Source organism: Hyperolius riggenbachi, chromosome 11 (assembly GCF_040937935.1).
Source record: "Hyperolius riggenbachi isolate aHypRig1 chromosome 11, aHypRig1.pri, whole genome shotgun sequence".
NCBI lineage: Eukaryota > Metazoa > Chordata > Amphibia > Anura > Hyperoliidae > Hyperolius > Hyperolius riggenbachi.
The window spans coordinates 165,327,078-165,349,842 of NC_090656.1; the positions used below are offsets into that span (position 1 = coordinate 165,327,078).

General features: G+C 41.9%; 1 protein-coding gene across 7 annotated transcripts in view; it reads left to right on the top strand.

Moving 5' to 3' along the window:
* RPGRIP1L (RPGRIP1 like) overlaps positions 1–22,765 on the top strand; it is a 308,845-nt gene that overhangs the window by 84,971 nt on the left and 201,109 nt on the right. For all 7 annotated transcript variants that reach the window (XM_068260505.1, XM_068260504.1, XM_068260506.1 and 4 more), the window contains 3 exons: positions 8,947–9,020; positions 19,098–19,243; positions 22,655–22,761. In XM_068260505.1, coding sequence (XP_068116606.1) covers positions 8,947–9,020; positions 19,098–19,243; positions 22,655–22,761 — 327 coding nt within the window. The remainder of the gene's footprint in view (positions 1–8,946; positions 9,021–19,097; positions 19,244–22,654; positions 22,762–22,765) is intronic.

The following is a 22,765-nucleotide window of genomic DNA, read 5'->3' on the forward strand; positions in this document are numbered from 1 at the left end:
TCTTGGACAGAACTGCAGATGCATCCGAAGCTGACATAGATACATTTTGTTTACATAAATGTATCTAAGTGTGACATGTAACTCACTCTGACTGAGAAGGAGCTGGAGGACAGACAAAGAGTGTGTAACATGTATCACTTGTTACATTCTATTTAGTTAAATGTATCAATCTGAACTTCTGCATATCTCTCCACGGAACTTTAAACCTCTGTGTTTAACCCTTCCAGTGCTGGTCTAGTAAAAAAAAAATGCTGGTTGCGTATAATATGCTGTAAATAATGTTTTAGAGCAAAGTTGAAATGCAGGGTTATATTCCGCTTTAAGTAGTTAAACTAAAGACATATATTTATGATTCAAAGCACATTGGTCCTTTCTTCAATCATTAGTTTTCCTTTTTTGAAAATGAGAAATAATCCATTTAAAGGATGGGAATACAGTTTATAGTCAAACACATATTTCAGTACAAAATACATACATTTATATACATTTTTACATCAGTCCTGAAAGTGGAACACATTATTAACCTCCTCAGCGGTAAGCCTGAGCTCGGGCTAAGCCGCCGTGGAATATTTCTCAGCCCCTGGTGGGCCGATTTGCTCGCTTTTTGCTTTTGTTACACGCAGCTAGCACTTTGCTAGCTGCGTGTACAAGTCGATCGCCGCCGCTCCGTGCCGATTCACCGCTACCCAACGCGTTAGGGGTCCCCCAGAGACCTCTTGCGCAGCCTGGCGAATCGCCGCCAGGCTGCGCTAAGAGGTGGATCAGGACTCCCCCAGATGCCATGACGTCGATGACGTCATCCCGATCATCGCCATGGTGACGGGGGAAGCCAAACAGGAAATCCCGTTCTGAACGGGATTTCCTGTTTTCTCTGATCGCCGGAGGCGATCGGAAGGGGTGGGGGGATGCCGCTGCACAGCGGCTATCATGTAGCTAGCACTAGGCTACATGATTTAATTTTGTTATTTTTTTTTTAAAGTGCTGCGCCGCCATCCTGGCGGTTTTAATAGACCGCCTTGGAGGTTAAAAAAGATGGACATGGAGATTTGATTTCCAAAGGGGGATTGTCCATTTAAAAAAAGCACAGTTCGGAGCCATGCCGTTTAACTTCTCATAAGCCCCCAGTAATCTGACAACTTTTTCATTCAGTGTGAAACTAAGAATGTAGAGCCAGCCAGAAAGAAGGAAAGAGCCAAGTAATGCTGGGTACACACGGTGCGTTCCCGCATCGAATGCGCCGATCGATTCCCGACGATTCGATTATTTCCAAGCATTTCGATGATTTTTAGGTCAATTGCCATGTAAAGTATGGCAAATCGACCTAACGATCCATCAAAACGCGAATCGGACATGTCGGAAGTAAACGAATCGACTGGAATCAAGTGCTGGAACGCACCGTGTGTACGTTCCAGCATTAGAGGCAGAGACAGCCAAGAAAAAGAGACAACCAGGGTAGGAAAAAGAGACAGATAAAAGGCAGAGGCAGCTGTAAATAGACAAGGGGAAGAGACAACCAGGGCAGAGAGGAATAAAGAGTGGGAGAGAGCCAGGACATAGGGAAAGATAAAAGGTGAGAAAGCCAGGTGTACTGGCTGCTGCAGACTGTCTCAGCCTCATGCAGCCAGCGGCAACCTTTATTTCTGTCTTATCTAACCTAGGCCAGACCAGTAATTAGGGAAACAAGGAGATCTAACTCCCCCAACCCCAGGCCCTTGTGGAGAGTGAGCAACAAGATGTGCCCCACCCAGCTCACTGCGCAATCCAGGCTCTCAATTAGTCTATGGAATTTCATACTGTGGAGACAGAAAGTTCAGACAGTTTATTGTAGCTTTGTTTTTCAGAATGACCATAATATAATATACAATACGAGTCATCTAATAAAGGTGCCTGGTAAAATTGATGTGATAATGGGGAAAATAGAATATCATTAATTTTACCAATATTCTACAATTTCCTTTAGTAGAGTATTGGTAATTATATTGATATTCTACAGTCCCTGATTCCCAATAGTAGAATATTGGTAATTATACCAATATTGTACTATCCCCACTATAACCATATTCCCACACTAATGCTCCTCTATCTACGCCTAACCTTAACCTCCCTCCATCTAAGCCTAACACCCTTTACCCACATAGACACACTCCCCTGCTGATCCATTGATAACCCAGCACTTGAATGAACCCCAGAAGACAACTGTATACTGCTTAGCACCTACTACTGATCCCCTGTCGCTCCTCCGATAATCCGGCGCCTAACTTATTTACCTTCTGCTATATCATATTGCTTCACTTTTTTCTTCTTATAGATGTTGCATCAAGGCATTTCTTTTACAGACTGCTTGTCATTTTCACTTAGTGGCCATATTTAATCTACTGTAGACCTCTGTAGGATAAAGAAAAATACAGTCATTTACACTTTGTCTGGCGACCTTATGATGTTGTGCATATGACACTACAAATTTCTAAACTGAGTACCTCAAACTATCTTTGTGCTGATTTACAAAATTCATCTATTTTTCTCAATTCAAATTTAGTAAGTGTGTATACAGTAGGGTGTGTTAGAGTGTATTAATAACTGTATATACGGTAGTGTATAGTGTGATTTCAGTGTCTTTTGCAGTATGAATCATAAAAGTTAAATGTTATATAGCTAAGGGCTTTCCTACTGCTTTAAAGAGAACCCGAGGCGGGGTTCTTCCATCGCAATCCATATACAGAGGCTGGGTCTGTCTATAGAGCCCAGCCTATGTTGCTAGTTCGTTTCCTTCAAAGCCTCCCCCCCCCCCCCCTGCATGCTGTCAGACCCCATAAAACACAGGCGCGCTGGCGACACGCAGCGTGTCGCAGCAGGCTGTGTTTACCTCACTAATGTCAGTCTCGCCGCTCCCACGCCTCCTGAATCGCTCCGGTCCCTGCCCACGTCCCTTCCCTCGCCGCTGATTGGAGGGAAGGGACGCGGGCGGGGACTGGAGCGATTCAGGAGGCGGGGGAGCAGCCGAGACTGACAGTAGTGAGGGGTCTGACAGCGCGCAGGGGGGGGGGGGGCTTTGGAGGGAACGAACTAGCAACAGAGGCTGGGCTCTATAGACAGACCTAGCCTCTGTATATGGATTGCGATGGAAGAACCCCGCTTCTGGTTCTCCTTCACAGCTGTGTTTTTAAAATTGTAATTATTTTTCTATGCTCCTAGGAAGTGTATGCAATTTAAATAATAATAAGAAAAAAATACATAAAAAAATACAATAAACCGATCTTATCCCAACATTACTACTATACTTCTATACATGGCAGAAGTCAACAACTGGACATCTATTTAAACTACAGCCCAACTGTCTGTTTCCAATTTGTGAACATTTCATTTTCTTTATATTTTTTTTGTAACTAGAAATGGTTGGGATTTCCCAAAATTCTACATTTAAAAATGATTGCTTGAATGTTTTAATAAGATTGATCCAATTCAATTGCACTTCACTTATCAAGTAAAATAATTTTGATAGAAAACAATCACAATTGACCTTTTTTTTTTTTAGGTTCAGTTTTGCAATATAATGGAACTTGATGTGAGAGTCTGTGAAGGCTGCCATAATTATTTACTTTGAGGGTGCGTTTCCACTAGTGCGGTGGGAAATCGCCGCGGATTCTCCGCGGACGAATTCGCATGCAGGAGCGAAATCGCATGCGGTTGTATTCAAATTTTACTGCGAATTCGCATACGATTTCGCATGGATGACGCTGTGTGCGAATTTAACCATGTCAGTGCCTGTGTGCTTTTTCATTGATTCCATGCGAAATCGTATGCGAATTCGCATGAAAATTCGCATGAAAAAACACCATGCAAATTCCCTATTAAATACATTGTATGCGAATCGCATGCGTGTGTGCGGTGTCCGAATTCGGATGGCTCTGCTGAGCAGATTTTTCCTGCACAAGAAAACGCTCCGTTTTCCTGACAAGTGGACACAGGCTCCTTCACTTTTATTGGTTATGCGAATTTGCATGCGGGGAACGCATGCGAATTCGCGTTAGTGGAAACGCACCCTTAAACAATACCAGTTGTGCTGATCTCTTTGGCTTTAGTAGTGCCTACATCATACACCTGAAACAAGCATGCAGCTAATCTTGACAGATTTTTGTCAAAAACATCTGATTTGCATGCTTGTTCAGGGTCTAGGCTTAAAATATTACAGGCAGTGGATCAACAAGACATCGGGACAACTGGTATTGATAAAAATTGCATAAATATTTCAGCCTCCATATACTTTTTAGTGTTGGTTCCCCTTAAAGCATTATAGTTTTTTAGTTGCATGCAAACTGTGTTGGCCACTTTGTTACCTAGAGATATCTTCAGTAATTAATTGGCCTTTTGTGTCGACTGTAAATTGAGTAGCACTAAGGAGTAGAAGGATCAGTCCCGCACCAGTATTGTAATGTGGCCTCTTGTATTCCCAGGATTGCGTACATTGCCATAAAATAACACCCCTGCCCCACAACTTATTCCTAATCCTGTACTGAATTCAACTGAGGTCACACAATGTGTCAGTACTTTTAAGATAAACTATTAATCCAGGAAGCTCTTGTAGCTATAGTAAATTCTATTTGATAATATCATTGACTGCATTTTCTTTAACCACCTTGGCGGTATGATTCTTTCCGGATTTTAGGGTCTAAAAGCGGTGCAATTTTTGTCCATGCTTTTAGACCCTAAAACCGGGAAAAAAATCATGCTGCTAGAGAGCCTGCCACTGCGCTTACTCGCCTCCCTTGGATCCAGTGCTGCAGTTCTCCCTCTGTCCTCCGGGTGGCGCTGCAACCCTGTAGAGAGATCGCTGTTTGTCATCATGATGACAAACAGTGGTCTCATCTGAGGGATGCAGAGACTCCAAGGACAGGAAGCAGAATGGCTTCTGGCATCTGGATTCTGGGGGAGGTGAGTTACAATACCTGCTGCGGGCTATGCTCTGCACAAGGTTCCTGGCGGCTACCACAAGTCACGCTCAGGGTTATTGCTTCTGACTTGTTTTTTCCACCCCGAGCCTGACTCGTGGTAACCGCCATAGAGGTTAAATCATTTCTTTTGTGTTTGATATTTCTAATATTAAGCCAAACTGCATGAAACGTGAAGTTATTGCTCACCGTAACCGGTTAACTTTAGTTTTACATGTTTTGGAAAAACTAGTTGGAAATATTTGTTTGCTGGAGGCAGTAGCTTTTTTTTTTTCTTCAGATTTCTTTGCTACAATTTTCAAATATCATCCCCAAACAATCTCCTTCTTTCACTCATGATATACTTTGTATTATCCTTTTTTCTTGTTTGCTTTTCTATTACAATGGATTTTTCCTTTGTTTAGCAATATTTTGATATAGCGCGTTTCATAAGATTGGCAAGGAAACTGTGATTATGCATGCCACATCCTTTTAATAATTCAGCCATTCTGCATTTCAGTGTGTGTCACAGTTCACTGAAATGAATCACATGAAAGAAGACATCTTTGTTCTGTCTAGAAGCTAAGCCAGCTTTTTTCTTGCTGCCAGTGGTTCACTCTGGCATATTTTAAAGACCTTGTAATAGAGATTTTGCATTAAAACAGATGAGTTGAGTCAACTGTGTCAGAGGTTGAGAATCTACATCTCTTGTCTACACTGTCATTAGCGGGTTTCTTTTTCTTTTCTTTTTTCCCCCTTTTGGCTCTCTATTGTATTTTGGAGAAGTACCATCAACTTTGTGTTTATTCTTTTTTCTGTGATGACAAGAAATCTAAAACATGATTACAAAGTTTTCACCCCTTCCTGAATTTCACATTTTCACAGTGGATACTTGTTATCATTTTAAAGAACTTAAAGTAAATATAACATTGAATAGGCCGTTAAAGGACACCAGAACTAGGAGGGATATGGAGGCTGACCTGTATTTCCTTTGAAACAATGCAGGTTGTCTGGCTGTCCTACTGAGCCTCTGCCTCTAATCCTTTTAGCCATAGACTGAACAAGAAAGCTGATCTGATGTTTCTGACTGAAGTCTGACTGGATTAGCTGCATGCTTTCAGTATGCAGGTTTAGTTTAGTTTCAGGTGTGTAATTTAGACACTACTGCAGCCAAACAGATCTGCAGGACTGGTATTAAAAGGAAATAAATGTGGCAGCCAGCACCCACCTGCCTTCTCAGGTGTACTTTTACTCCATTCTTTAAAAAATGATGCTTTGTCTGGCACTTTTGTTTGTCATCTTATACCCCCTTGGTCCTCAGATAAGCATGCATATGTGCTGTTCTTACTCACTCAGACACCGCTAGCTGTGCGGTGATTGCAGGCATGTGACACGAGACAGTACAGATGTGTTGTTAGCCAGAAGGTTGGTGATGTGTCTGTACAGCATCGGCAGTGCACTGTGGCCCAAGAGATTGTGTTCCCTGCAAGGGTGACAGAGATCCCCCAGTGTATACAATGCTTTAGCAAAACAAGTCTAGAACTTGATACTTACCCTAAACATATTTCACAGATATGATTAGATTGTTATACTTGAATTGCCTTTCACTAAACAAATACTGAATTCACTTCACAAAAACACTAGTCATGCAAGTCAGAATTATTTGCATGTAATTGACCATCTCTGTTCGTTCCTCATTTATTTACAGTGGAGGAAATAATTATTTGACCCCTCACTGATTTTGTAAGTTTGTCCAATGACGAAGAAATGAAAAGTCTCAGAACAGTATAATTTCAATGGCAGGTTTATTTTAACAGTGGCAGATAGCACATCAAAAGGAAAATCGAAATAATAACCTTAAATAAAAGATAGCAACTGATTTGCATTTCATTGAGTGAAATAAGTTTTTGAACCCCTACCAACCATTAAGAGTTCTGGCTCCCACAGAGTGGTTAGACACTTCTACTCAATTAGTCACCCTCATTAAGGACACCTGTCTTAACTAGTCACCTGTATAAAAGACAACTGTCCACAGAATCAATCAATCAATCAAGCAGACTCCAAACTCTCCAACATAGGAAAGACAAAAGAGCTGTCCAAGGATGTCAGAGACAAAATTGTAGACCTGCACAAGGCTGGAATGGGCTACAAAACTATTAGCAAGAAGCTGGGAGAGAAGGTGACAACTGTTGGTGCGATTGTTCGAAAATGGAAGGAGCACAAAATGACCATCAATCGACCTCGCTCTGGGGCTCCACGCAAGATCTCACCTCGTGGGGTGTCAATGGTTCTGAGAAAGGTGAAAAAGCATCCTAGAACTACACGGGAGGAGTTAGTGAATGACCTCAAATTAGCAGGGACCACAGTCACTAAGAAAACCATTGGAAACACATTACACCGCAATGGATTAAAATCCTGCAGGGCTCGCAAGGTCCCCCTGCTCAAGAAGGCACATGTGCAGGCCCGTCTGAAGTTTGCTAATGAACACCTGAATGATTCTGTGAGTGACTGGGAGAAGGTGCTGTGGTCTGATGAGACCAAAATAGAGCTCTTTGGCATTAACTCAACTCGCTGTGTTTGGAGGAACAAAAATGCTGCCTATGACCCCCAAAACACTGTCCCCACCGTCAAGCATGGGGGTGGAAACATTTTGCTTTGGGGGCGTTTTTCTGCTAAGGGCACAGGACAACTTAATCGCATTAACGGGAAAATGGACGGAGCCATGTATCGTGAAATCCTGAACGACAACCTCCTTCCCTCTTCCAGGAAACTGAACATGGGTCGTGGATGGGTGTTCCAGCACGACAATGACCCAAAACATACAGCAAAGGCAACAAAGGAGTGACTCAAGAAGAAGCACATTAAAGGGGAACTGAAGAGAGAGGTATATGGAGGCTGTCATGTTTATTTCCTTTTAATCAATACCAGTTGCCTGGCAGCCCTGCTGGTCTATTTCTCTGCAGTAGTATCTGATTAAAACCAGAAACAAGCATGCAGCTAGTCTTGTCAGATCAGACTTATAAGTCTGAACCACTGAAACACCTGATCTGCTGCATGCTTGTTCAGGGGCTATGGCTAATAGTATTAGAGGCAGAGGATCAGCAGGGCTGCCAGGCAACTGGTATTGTCTAAAAGGAAATAAACATGACAGGCTCCATATACCTCTCTCTTCAGTTCCCCTTTAAGGTCATGGAGTGGCCTAGTCAGTCTCCGGACCTTAATCCAATAGGAAACCTATGGAGGGAGCTCAAGCTCAGAGTTGCACAGAGACAGCCTCGAAACCTTAGGGATTTAGAGATGATCTGCAAAGAGGAGTGGACCAACATTCCTCCTAAAATGTGTGCAAACTTGGCCATCAATTACAAGAAACGTTTGACCTCTGTGCTTGCAAACAAGGGTTTTTCCACTAAGTATTAAGTCTTTTATTGTTAGAGGGATCAAAAACTTATTTCACTCAATGAAATGCAAATCAGTTGCTATCTTTTATTCAAGGTTATTTTTTTTGATTTTCCTTTTGATGTGCTATCTGCCACTGTTAAAATAAACCTACCATTGAAATGATACTGTTCTGAGAGTTTTCATTTCTTTGTCATTGGACAAACTTACAAAATCAGTGAGGGGTCAAATAATTATTTCCTCCACTGTACCTTATCACTTGGGTTGTGAGCTTTTTGAACAAAGTAATACTTTTCTGAATCATTTTTTTTTTGATTGTTCATCATAGGTTTTTAATCTACCCCTTTATTCTCATTCCTCATTTTATTTATGCCACTTCTTGGGTTGAAAGTGGATGCAAGATTTTTTTTTTCTTCTGTAATCAACACAATTGCATATCAATATTTCTATCCATACAATATTCCCTTAATTGCAGTGGTTGGTATTTGGAGCAGGAAATGAAGGATGGTGGTGGAAATATTCCCTTACAATTGCCCTTTTCTATAGTTACTCATTATATGAATTTGATCGTATTTGAATTGTGCTAGAACATTTTACAATATCTTCCTTTCTCTTTCTCTTTTAGTTGCTTGATCGTATTAGTGATTTGGAAAAAGAACGTGATCTTTTAAAGGAAAATTCTGACAAGTTGTACAGCAGGTGAGAAATCTGAAAGGTTATGCTTAAAGAGGAACTTATTACAACAGCAGAGACAAGATCTGAGCACATGAGTGATTACTGACCAGCATTAATAGATGTACAGAGGATCAAATCAGGGTGACGTGTCCCCCTAGTTCACAGCTGTTCCATGGCCATATATCACATTGTAAGAGGCTTAAAACAGACGTATAGTCAGGAAAAAAATATATACACACTTACCACAGTAAAGAGAAGTCTCTGGATGCTCCAGATGCTTCTCTGATCATCCACAACCCCTCCGCTGTCATCTTTGCAGCCGCGCTCTCCTATGCGTATGACTGTGGCCGCATTGCACAGGTGCCAGCGAGTTTGCGCTTGTGCAGTAGCACAGAGCCACTCATTACGCACAAGCTGCTCCATGCTACTGCGCAGGTATGAGTTATACTTTGTGCCTGCGCAATGTCTTGGTGTTCGAATTTTGGTTATTGAAAAGCCATGTTTGGGCTTTTGGAGTGATCAGATAAGAGCCCCTACTGTGGCTAATCAGTGCTGATGTCTTTTGTTAAACCAATTTTCCATCAGTGTAGAAGTTGTTAAATCACACTGATGCCAAATGCTACAGCCTTTTATATTTTACCTAATGTTCGAAAAGGACTTTGTTTTTCCATCCAAGAGCACCATCTTGATTTGTTAGGTTCGTCTTGTGTTGATTGCAGAGTGGCTCTTCTGCACTTGATAGCAATTCCAGTATATTGGTTAAATAATCTTGTCAGCTTGCTTTCCTTTTTGACTTTTTTAAATCTTGGAGCCGATTATGTTCATCACCTGGAAAGGCTTGGTAATTGAACTAAATGGATCAAGTGGCCAAATCTGATTGAGTGATGTTGTAATGTGATGTTGTAATTTTTTATTCTACCTCTGGAGGTCCCTCTAGGGGTAGAATTACATGTGCTGAATGACTAGGTTAAAAAAATAAAATTGAATAAAAACTGTAGGGGTAGTTGCAGACTTAGGTAGCTAAGTAAAAGAGAAACATGATCAGTTTGACGTTTTACCAAGAGAAGCAGTGGCTGTGAAATTTCAAATTAGCAATGGTGAACCTGGGGTAGCATCAGAATGAGAGTGAGTCAGGAAAGTGAAAGCTGGTGAACCACCTTTGAGTCAAAAGAGCAAGGAATTATGCATTTGAGTTTAGTCAAGAATGGGGAAGGTAGTCTGGTATAAAGATTAGCAAAAACTCGGTATACAGAGGTGCCAGAGTAGAGTAAAACGTTTTAAAAACCGCTTAAAAGGAGAGGGGGATGTTAAGGTGGACTCACCTCCCTCTTACAAAAAAAGAGGCGCTCAAACTTATTGCTTGACCCACTGAGTTGTGCTCCCATTTTTGCCTGAGGAAGCGGGGTCACGCCCGCGAAACGCGTTGCATTTGTGGAGTTGAATAAATTACTTGCCAATTCTATTTTATTGAGACTCAAGTGAGTTTTCTTTTTTTGTAAGAGGGAGGTAAGTCCACCTTAACATCCCCCTCTCCTTTTAAGCGGTTTTTAAAACGTTTTACTCTACTCTGGCGCCTCTGTATACCGAGTTTTTGCTGATCTTCTAGTCCACCCTGGGTGGAGGGGTGCATCCCCATCTACTATCTACAGAGAGCGACTTCTTAACCTGAGTGGGGTCAGGTCCTAATGCTCCCCACCTGCATTTAAAGTGGTTGCCTATTGGTAACCCGTGTTTGTGAGTATATATATATATATATATATATATATATATATATATATATATATATATATATATATATACATAAAATTGTATTGAACTCTTCATTTTACCTGACAATACTGCACCATATTGGGCTCTCGATTCTCTTCTTGTTTTTAAGCATGGTATAAAGATTGTTCTTTTTACAGTTGTGTTAATATTTTTATTGAAATTTAAAAATAAAGCTTAAACTGCAGAACATATGTATAAACACTAGAAAAGGCTTACCAGCTTCCAACAACCCACATTATAAGGTTGTGAAATGGCTCAGGTCACAGATAACGTCCAGGGAACATCAGACGTCGTGAAGATCCAGTGGACATCCGTATGGAGGTAAACTTTCAATAATTTATATAGGAAAACAAAAACGGCAATATCTAAGCGTAACCCGTTTATTTAGATAAAATTTCTTAAAAAGACAGTAGACATAAAAACGATAACTCACATACGGGGCCCATAAACAGGGAACCCCAGAAGATTAGCGCGCATGTAATGGTCAATTGTAGATCAATAGACAATGGTGCCGCCAGGGAAGGTAACAGGCAGCAACATTGTCTATTGATCTACGATTGACCATTACATGCGCGCTAATCTTCTGGAGTTCCCTGTTTATGGGCCCCCGTATGTGAGTTATCGTTTTTATGTCTACTGCCTTTTTAAGAAATTTTATCTAAATAAACGGGTTACGCTTAGATATTGCCGTTTTTGTTTTTCTATATAAATTCTTGAAACTTTACCTCCATACGGATGTCCACTGGATCTTCACGACGTCTGATGTTCCCTGAACGTTATCTGTGACCTGAGCCATTTCACAACCTTATAATGTGGGTTGTTGGGAGCTGGTAAGCCTTTTCTAGTTTTGATGTTTGGCGAATACCTACCTCTGAGCATTTGATATATTGTGGTGAAGAATTTACCATTCCCTACAAACAATGACTTTCTAAACCTGCGCTGACCTTTGATGTATGTCTGACTTCTGAACTTTTGGACATTGTTCTTCTCAGCGGCGGTTCCATTGTCCCTTGGCGCCGATATATTTGCTACTATATATGTATAAACACGTCCAACAATAAGTAAAATTCCCGGTTACAATTAGGTGAAGTGAACATAGGGGATCGTCAATGCAAAATAGGTTGTACAGTGTCAAGTTTGACATCATCAGCAGGTAAAGATCTTAGCAAACAAATTGTAAAACTCTAATACGTAACTATTAAGGACTTTCCCAAACACAAATATACTGTGAGGGATTACATTACTCCATCAAACACACTCTATGGTGGGGGGAGGGATATTTATGTAATAGAAGGGAGGGTGAGTGTCTGAGCAGAGGCTGTCTACAGACCTCATAAGTATCCGCTCCAGAACCCCACCCTAATTGAATCCCAATCCACAGTAACTGGTGGGTAGAGGGTATGAGCGTGAGATTACAGTGTAGGGAAAATGTCCACAGCAAGAAATTTAACAGTTGGACCATGAAACTCTTTTTACAGTTTTATTTTTATTTATTATTATTTCATCGACATAAATGTATTTTTACTAGTAAAATAATTTTTGCCTCTTTCCCCTATTCAGTGGTTAAAAAGCTTCTTTTCCACATAAATGTATATTTTATTATTTTATTATGGAGGGAACCGTACTGAATTCCACAAATTGCCTAGTAGTAAAATCAGTAGTTAGGACAAATGACCAAAACCAAACAATATTGCCTTTACATAGTCCTGAAGTCTGATAAAAAATATGCATATTGTTTAGGCAACTCTGTAGTGGGTTAACCCATTAAAGAACCTAGCAGAGACAAAGGCGTGTGTGTGGGGGAGGGGGGGAGGACTGCAGTTAAACAGAAACTCCAACCAAGAATTGAGCTTTATCCCAATCAGTAGCTGATACCCCCTTTTACGTGAGAAATCTATTCCTTTTCACAAACAGACCATCAAGGGGCGCTGTATGACTGATATTGTGGTGAAACCCCTCCCACAAAGAAATTCTGAGTACGTACTCTTGGCAGTTTCCTGTCTGTGAACCCTGTTGCATTGTGGGAAATAGCTTTTTACAGCTGTTTCCAACTGCCAAAACAGCAAGCAGCAGCTACATCACTTGCCAGCAGTAAAAATGTCACCATGTGATAAATGTCAGAATGTAAATCAGGGATTTAAAATATTTTACAATGGACAAACACTGGCTAAATCATTCATACATAATTATTGTAAAAATGAAGCACTTTTTTATTACATTATTTTCACTGAAGTTCCTCTTTAAAAGGGATGTAGACAAATGAAATAATGACTTAAATGCTTGGCAATAAATCATGCATTGAACTCCACATGTTCACCACTTTCAAGTTAAGTTCTTTCCTTGGTGGTCAGTATGGTGCTGCATTATAGTAGTTCATTTTTAAGTGTATCATTATATGGGCCCTATTTGTATTGCTTCAGTTTGTAATGTGTACTCCGTTATAGTACTCCTGAATATAGTACCGCCTTTATAGTACTCCTAGTTATAGATGTCCTGTTTTATAGTGCCACAACAATAGTGCTCCTGATTATTAGCCCCCTCCCCATTATGTCTTCCTCATTATAGATTTTCCCGTTTTAGTGCTTCAGGTATATATAGTGCCTCCCATTACAGTCTAATTTATAAAGCCTGCAATTGTAGTGTTTTTTATTATAGGGTTGCCCGTTATAGTTTGATAAGTAGTATGAATCTCCAAAGTAAGTAAAAAAAGAAAAAAAAAAACCTGATTCTTTTGGCACTGCACAGTTTAGCAAAGGCACACAGGCCAGGTAAAAAAAATAGGGGACATATAGGACCTATTTTAGAAAAAAAGTGTTTTACATATATATTGGAGGCACTATCTGTTGTTAGGTCCTTGTAACGATTGGTGTCAGCACGCGGAGAGAATCTGATTATTGGTGATCTGCAGTATCACCAAGAATGCAGACTCCATGCACACAAGCCTAGAGTAATTATCGGGAATGTGCGGGATGGCTCCTTGGTTTTAATTCTATACTGAGTTCTGCGCAGAAACAGTTTTTAATGCTATCTGTGTTTTGGTTCCTTAAAGGTGTACACCTGTGATTTGGTGGAAATTGTGCAATAAAGATTTATATTGAACTAGGATGATATGGTGGTTATGGCCAATTTATGCTGCTCCTGTTATTTTGAAGAATGCAGATATATACCTGATTATTGATGATCTGCAGAATCACCGATAATACAGATATATTGCTAACCTCTGGACACCTATAGGTATGAGAGTGTTTGGTGTAACAGTAGTACTTTGAGTAATAAACCTGCTGAGCAGGTGACCATAGGTAGTAAAGGAATACTGCTCTTGAGGGCACAGGAACCTTCCAGCAGCCTGAGACTCTCAAAGGTGTGGAGTCAGGCTAGAGATACTAAGGACCAGAGAGTGAATGACACCTGAAGGTGGACGTCACTATCTGATCTGGAGACTATCTCTTAAGAGAAGAGATAGCTCTCGAGGTCGGGCACGCCTGGTCGGCAACACACGGACAGATAAAGTACAAAGACAGAAGGCTGATTCGGTATCCAAGGCAAGCAGGGTCTGGCAACGGAATATCAGATATGCAAGGTACCGAATCAGAGATCAAAGGCATAGTCAAGAAAGCAGAAAGTCATAACAGATATCAACAATGCCTAGTCTGGGTGTGAGGTCCTTGGTCTCTACACCCTGGAACTAGTCTGAAGAATAACAGATAACGCAAGTTCCCTAGTCTGGGTGTGAGGTCCGTGGTCTCTACACCCTGGAACTAGTCTGAAGTATAACAGATAGATAACACAAGTTCCCTAGTCTGGGTGTGAGGTCCGTGGTCTCTACACCCTGGAACTAGTCTGAAGTATAACAGATAGATAACACAAGTTCCCTAGTCTGGGTGTGAAGTCCGTGATCTCTACACCCTGGAACTAGTCTAAGCATAAACAGAACAACAGTACAAGTAATCTGGCTCAGTGTGAATTCCCAGGTCCACCTGGTTCAAACACACTGTTGGATCTGACTAAGGTCTGAGTGCTTCCACGAAGTGTTCGCAACGGCAGACAACTTGAGACTGGCTAGCAGTAACTATATATGGAGTAGTGCTCTCCGGCACCACCCCTAATTGATCAACCAATAGTAAGCTGCTCTGGAGTCAGCTGATCGGCGTGATCAGCTGACCTCTCCTTGCCCAGTATAAGAGTTCTGCCTCTCAGCGCACGCACGCGTATTCCGAAGCCTGTGTGCACTAACAGACTCAGCCACACCAGACACACGCTGCCGCGTGCAAACCGCCGCGCTGGACGCGGAACCAGCCGCCTTATTGTTGTTACATGCGGCGGCTTTTCCGCGTTCTGCCCTGTTACCAGACGCACGTTTCCGCATGCAAACCGCCGCATTGGACGCGGAATCAGCCGCCTCCTCAGCAGCACACGGCGACTTTTCCGCGTTCTCTCACAGTCCTTTATTTAATTTTGGGGGATTTTACAACCCCCATTAAAGTGACCCTGTTCTGAAAATAAATTAATGAGATGAACAATTGCAAAATGACTGATTTTTATAATCCCAAAATCTATGATATTTTGACTTTTTTTTTTTCTCTTCTACCCCTTGCACTCAGAAGTTGTCCTTTTTCCAGGAAAGAGTTTTATAGCTTTAATTCCTTCACAGTGAGGATTACAATTTTAGTCTGACTAGGTCCCGACTAAAGAGAAACTGTCACTTGCATATCTAAATGTTTAACTCTTTCAGGCAGAAAAAAAATACAGCACAGCCTAGTTATTTGTATGCTCGGCACTGTACATAGACATGTTTACTTCATCATTTCACATCAGGTACCCTTCAAGCTAGCTATGTTGTGTGGATCTGGATCGGCTTTTTGAATACTGTGCAAACTGTGCTTCATTTAATAGGTTAGACAGTTCACATATATTCTATTTTATCTAACTCTCCAGAGTTCAGCTTTCAAATGTCTAATGTTTTACATTCTCTTGTTCTACTTAGCATTATAATAAAACAGTTTGGGTACCCTTTGCCTTAGTGCTGGTTTACGGCAGACAGTGTGGATCTTGCTCAGTATTTTGTTGGTCTGTGGTCATGTCAGAGAGAAGAATTTGGATTCTGTCATCCTACATATTATATTCTACACCATTCCCACAAAATGTGCTACTTTTTACTTTTAATCCAAATGGTTTCAGCTTCATACCCTTGCTCTTCTGTGCAGTCTTTCATCTTCTGCAACCACAGGCAATGTAAGACGCCTCTGGTTCTTTTTTTTTCTCTTTTCTTTTTCAAACCATTTGATTACACTCCCTACATGGGCAACATTGCCAATGACAATAAGACCATAGAATAAGAGTAAGTTGCCTGTACACTATCATTTTTTCATATAGCAAATAACCACATTTTTTAAAATCATGATGCTTCTTTCAGAATGTAATTAATGTGACTGCAGCTGCCTGATGGTCACCTGTCATCTTCCAGTAAAAAGCCAGCCGGGTATCCATCTAGCAGCTCTTTGAATGTATTATCAATTTATTAGGCACACCTGTTCAACTACCTAATCAGCCAATCGCATAGCATCAGCTCAATGCATGAAGGCATCTGTATGTGGTAAAGACAAATTGTTGAAGTTCAACTAGTGCATCAAAATGGTGACAAACGGTAATTTAGGTGACTTGGAATGAGGCAATGTTGTTTGTGCTAGAAGGGCTGAGTATTTCAAAAACTACTGATCTACTGGGATTCTTTCGCACAACCATCTCAAAGGTCTGAAAAAGAGGAAATATATGGTGTTTGGCAGCTGTGTGAACAAAAATGCCTAGTTGATGTCAAGGGAGAATTGGCAGGCTGTTTCGAGAAGATTGAAAAGCAACAGTATCTTTAGTAACCACTCATTTCAACCATGGTATGCAGAATACCTTATCTGAACACACAACACGTTGAACAATGAGACCCCTCTCACACCGGTGCATTGCGTTTTCCTGTTTTACCGCAGGGTAATGCTCCACCAATGAAAGTCTATGGGGCATTTCATACCTGACGCAGTGCGATGCACCAGAAGTCCTCAATTTGCCACTCAGGTGACGCTGGAGCATCCGCATGTTAGTGTCTAGCATGCGCGGGGACATGCGGCGACAGGAAGTTATGTAAGTCTGTTGCGCTGCATATGTTTTAAACTGTTTGCCACACGTATTAGCAGTGCACAATCACAGAAGTGTATTTTGACATTGTACGTCCGCGCAATTCTAACGTTGGCCACATGAAGTGAGCCAATTCCAACAAACAACAAAGACGGGGTTTTTTAGAACCAAAGTTCTTTTTTCTCTTTGATACTTTATTCTTTCTTTACAATCTCTCCATATCGTGGACAAGGTATGTAGATACAAAGGCCGAACCATCACTTTCATATAAAAGACAGCCTGACACGTGTTTCGTGGTCAACAACCGCTTTCTCAGAGGCACATCGCATACAAACATCCAAAGGTCGGCATAAAAGGTCCCACGATCTGGAATTCAGGAGAGAAACAGCCCTCAGCGCCGATGCAGGAACCAGCATCGGCGCTGAGGGCTGTTTCTCTCCTCAATTCCAGAACGTGGGACCTTTTATGCCGACCTTTGGATGTTTGAATGCGATGTGCCTCTGAGGAAGTGGTTGTTGACCGCGAAACACGTGTCAGGCTGTCTTTTATATGAAAGTGACAGTTCGGCCTTTGTATCTACATACCTTGTCCACGATATGGAGAGATTGTAAAGAAAGAATAAAGTATCAAAGAGAAAAAAGAACTTTGGTTCTAAAAAACCCCATCTTTGTTGTTTGTTAGAATTTAAATATTTTGATATATTAGAGGTGAACCATACTGTACCTTTTTACTCTGCACGTGAAGTGAGCGCTAGATTTCCTCACTTCCTGCTCAGCTTGCAGCCTGAATGGACATTACCGTGCACTTTCACAGTAATCTCCACAGGCTTTTTTTGGTGTTACAGTGCGATCAGCCAATAACACCACAATACAACTGCAGGTCAGCAGTGTGAAACTGGCCTGAAGCAGATGGGCTACAGCAGTGGAAGATTATACCAGGTGCCACTCTTGTCAGCAAAGAACAGGAACTCGTGGCTATAATTTGCACAAGCTCATTCAAATTTGACAATACAGGGTTGGAAAGACCACTTGGTTTTTGATGACTCTGAAGTAATGTAAGCTAGTAAAACAGTCATAGTACAGAGTTACTAACAGAGACAATGATATGGGTGTGTCCAAGTTTGTTGCCAGTCCAGGTGTTAACAATAAGTAGTGATTTAAAGGGACTCCGAGCAGTGCAGAAACTATGGAAAGATGCATATCATTTTAAAGCTCTCTTTCTCCTCTTTCCAATGATATATAAACCGCCGCCCTACGCCTTTTAGTTTTCGCTATTTTCGCGATTGAAATTGCCGCGGCCGCGACTTCAATCGCGAAAATATAGAAAACTAAAAGGCGTAGGGCGACGATTTAGGTGTCGCCAGAAAGAGGAGAAAGAGAGCTTTAAAATGATATCCATCTTTCCATAGTTACTTGTATTACACAGGACGACACTTTCCCCAGTGTCAGCAGCTCCATTCAGCAGAAAAAGTCGCCCTGTGTAATACAAAGTAACTATGGAAAGCTATATTTAAAGCTCTCTTTCTCCTCTTTCTGGCGACACCTGAATCGTCGCCCTACGCCTTTTAGTTTTCTCTATTTTCGCGATTGAAATCGCGGCAGCGGCAATTTCAATCGCGAAAATAGCGAAAACTAAAAGGCGTAGGGCGACGGTTTATATATCGTTGGAAAGAGGAGAAAGAGAGCTTTAAAATGATATGCATCTTTCCATAGTTTTTGCACTGCTCGGAGTCCCTTTAAGCATCAGTCAGTTTTGGTTTGTGTAGCTGGTATAGCAAACTGTACTGAAAATGTACATTAAATAACAGATAATAAAGTGTTCTTGAACACCGGTTATGTGTGGCAATTTTCATTGTGAAGAACTAATTCCACCACAGTGCAACTCGGCTCATTCCTAAAAAAAAATGTTTTTCTTTCCCAAAGCTTATCTCCATTAAAAACACAGGCTGAAGGGTTTAAATACACGCAGACATACATGCACACTTCAGCAGAAATAATTTATATAAATGTTCTATTTGCACTAGTGTTGCACAGTAGGACGTTTTAAAATATCCATTTAACACAAAGTTGTTCAACAATACAAAATCAGGTGGTAATGTTGAAAACTCATTTTTCACAGCATGCTGTATCTAATTGATAATACAGAAAGATAGATGCAAACAACTGTTAATGATCTTGCATTTTAGAACTGTGTTTTTTTTTTCTGTAGTGCGTTCACTGTGAGCAACAGTCAAGAGCAACAGCGAAAGTTAAGAGAACAACAGCTAAAACTTCAGATTGCCCAGCTGGAAGCTGCTCTTAAGTCAGACCTTGCTGACAAAAATCAGATTCTTGACAAAATGCGTCAAGAACGAGGTTGGTTTTGCATCCTGTTACAAATGTACATTCTAGGGATAACATTTTAAATGCTCCATTACCTTCTAAAAGTTAAAGTTTCGCCTTTTAAAACAGAAGGTACAATATTTGCTAATATTCAGCTTCCTGTGTGCAACAAGATACTACCGTAATGTAGCACTTCAGCTCAGTGTGTGAATATGCAAATTATTCATCAATGTCCCTGAAAATCCAGGTACCGTATATACTCACATATAAGCCAACCCGTGTATAAGCCAAGGTACCCAATTTTCCCTCAGAAACCAGGAAAAAGTGATTGACTCACGTACAAGCCCCCTCCCCAGTATATCCCCCTCCACAGTAGCCAGATGTTCCTCCAGTACAAGTCAGCCCCTCTCCCCATAACCAGATGTACCCCAAGGATCATGCAGCTGTGTCTCAAGAAGCCACTAGATGGCTTCATAGATATAATACACAGCGATTGCCCCACAGGAAGAATTCCCGATCACTGCACCGCTGACACATTGCTTGCACGCTCCGCTCCACTTGCCAGGGGACACAGGCAGTCTTGAGCAGCACACAGGCAGTCTTGAGCAGCAGGATCACTAGTGCACAATTCTTACACTCCTCTGCCAGTAACCTGCTCCACCATCCGTTCTGCTCCACTGACTCGCATATACCCGTATTTTTCGCCGTATAAGACGCACCTTTTCTCCCCCAAAAATGGGGAGAAAAAGTCCCTGCGTCTTATACGGCAAAGGCAGGGAATCCCCAACTTATTAACGCCCGCCGTTCTGAACCGCCGACCCGCCGCCATGTTGGGGATTCCCTGCCTGCTATCCCCATGCCTGCCCGAGTCTCCTGGCCCCCCCGGATGGAGTGTTAATAGCGGCGGCAACTTACCTTTGGCAGGCTCCTGCGCTGATCCTATATCATTGCGCTGCCCCCCCGCTAGCCTCCTCTGCCTCCCCCCTCTGTATCTGGGTCCCCCCCCCCCCCCCCGGGTGAATGAATAAGTATCGGCAGCTTACCTCCGCAGTGCGCCCGCGATGACTGCAGACGTCCGGCTTCCAGGCACTTCTCGCTCTAGTGGCCGGCTTTGAACTGCGCGTCATCAGTTCAAGCCGGCCACTAGAGCGAGAAGTGCCTGAAGCCGGACGTCTGCAGTCATCGCGGGCGCACTGCGGAGGTAAGCTGCCTATACTTATTCATTCACCCGGGGAGGCCAGATACAGAGGGGGGAGGCAGAGGAGGCTAGCGGGGGGGGCAGCGCGATGATATAGAATCAGCGCAGGAGCCTGCCAAAGGTAAGTTGCCGTCGCTATTGACACTCCATCCGAGGGGGCCAGGAGACGCAGGTGGGAGGGAGGAAGGCTGGGGGGGGGGGGGGGTAGAGGACATATGGGGGGCACTGGAGGACATATGGGGGGCACTGGAGGACGTATGGGGGGCACTGGAGGACATATGGGGGGCACAGGAGGACACATGGGGGCACAGGAGCACACATGAGGACACACAGGAGGACACATGGGGACACAGAAGGACACGTGGGGGGGGCACATGAGGACACAGGACACATGGGGGGCACAGAAGGACACATGGGGGGCACATTAGGACACACAGGAGGACACATGGGAGGTACAGAAGGACACATGGGGGCACAGGAGGACACATGGGGGGCACAGAAGGACACGTGGGGGGGGGCACAGAAGGACACGTGGGGGGTACATGAGGACACAGGACACATGGGGGGCACAGAAGGACACATGGGGGGCACACTAGGACACACAGGAGGACACATGGGAGGTACAGGAGGACACATGGGGGCACAGGAGGACACATGGGGGCACAGGAGGACACATGGGGGCACAGGAGGACACACAGAAGGACACATGAGGATATGGGGGGCACAGGAGCACACATGAGGACACACAAGGTTATGTACAAGACGCTCCTGGAATACGGACGCACCAGGTTTAGTATTTTTTTTTTCCTGGTTTTTGCCCTCTAAACCTGGGGGCGTCTTATATTCCGGAGCGTCTTATACGGGGCGAAATAGTATGCCGAAGGGGTAACTTTTCAGCTAATTTTTTATGCTGAAAAATTAGGCTTATACATGAGTATTGTAGTCCTGCCTGCCTATTGCATATTAAATTTACTGAGCCATGTAATTCAACTTGCAGAGAGCTGTTTTTTTAAGGCCATGTTTTCTTTATCAGTACATGGCAACTGATACAGCTTTATGAGTAGGACTTGCAAAGCAGAGGTGTTACTGAGTACCCAGATTAAATCATGACAAACCATAACCTCTAGGAATTTATAAAGGGGCTATAAGAACCCAAAAGCCCCCATACTAAAATGCTGTGCTAAATATAACGTTACCTTTTTAAACCATATGATATTTGCAAATATTCAATACCTTCTTGATCACATTAAATTAAACATTTCAAAATACCTTCGGCCATATGCAATTAACTTTTTCTCCTGAGTTTTCTCCTACTTGATATTTTTCAATTTTGTCAATAAAATGCCTTTTAATCCATCGGCAATCAAGAAAATACTCAAAATAATTTGGATAGTTCCTTTTCACCTATCTTTTGGCACTTTTGCAATTGCAAAGTGCTAAAAAGTTATTTTAAATTTAAATATGAAAAATTAAGCAGAAAATTCAGGAGAAGTTAATTGCACATGGGCCCTTCATTTTTTTAAATAGACAATATTATTGCAAAGCATTTTAGGGAGCTTTTTTTGGTTTCCTTTTGGAACTCACACTGATTTTGGATCTCCATGATTAAACATATTACATACCGATATTATATAGTTTGTAGACTGTTGTCAAATCCATCATTTCTATTGTAAATGTTGAATTGGTCTTGATTTACTAAGCTTCTGCAAAAGTGGAAACATTATATAACATAAGCAATCTTGCAGCCCTGACTTTGGTTTAAGATTCTCTATTAAGTAGAAAAAGGTTTACCCACCCTTGCCCTTGTCAAATCAAACAATAGAGAAAGTTGTACAAAGGTTAGTGTACAAAGGTTAGTGACTGAGCGCAATATAGACTTATTGCTAGCTGACTTTTCTAAAAAAAAATTCTGCCACATGCATTTTGATTCTGTGAACTCTGTAGGTGTCAATGGAAAATGTCTGTCAACCCAAATAAGGTCACTAGTGAGATCTATTAAGCACCTTCTAAAAGCACAATCCATTGCAAAGCACCTTTCAATTGTAATATTTTTTGCAGCTTGGCTTTTCAGTAAATGGAAAACCTGGTAAGGAGAAAAATGTAGGTAATTTTTAATTGCTCAGTCATAGAGGAGGTATGCTGAAAATGGTCTAAAATAATAAAATATGATACTAAGCATTCTATTTAAAAGGACTTCCATGCACAAAACTGCAATCAGCAATAATGGTGTTGGTTTCAATCCTCAGAGCATACTGAAAAACTTGAAGAAGAAGCCAAAAAACTTCAGTTGCTTTGTCTGGAACAGAAGCATCAACTTGATGAATTTCAGAAAAGACTTACATTTTTCATAAAGGTAC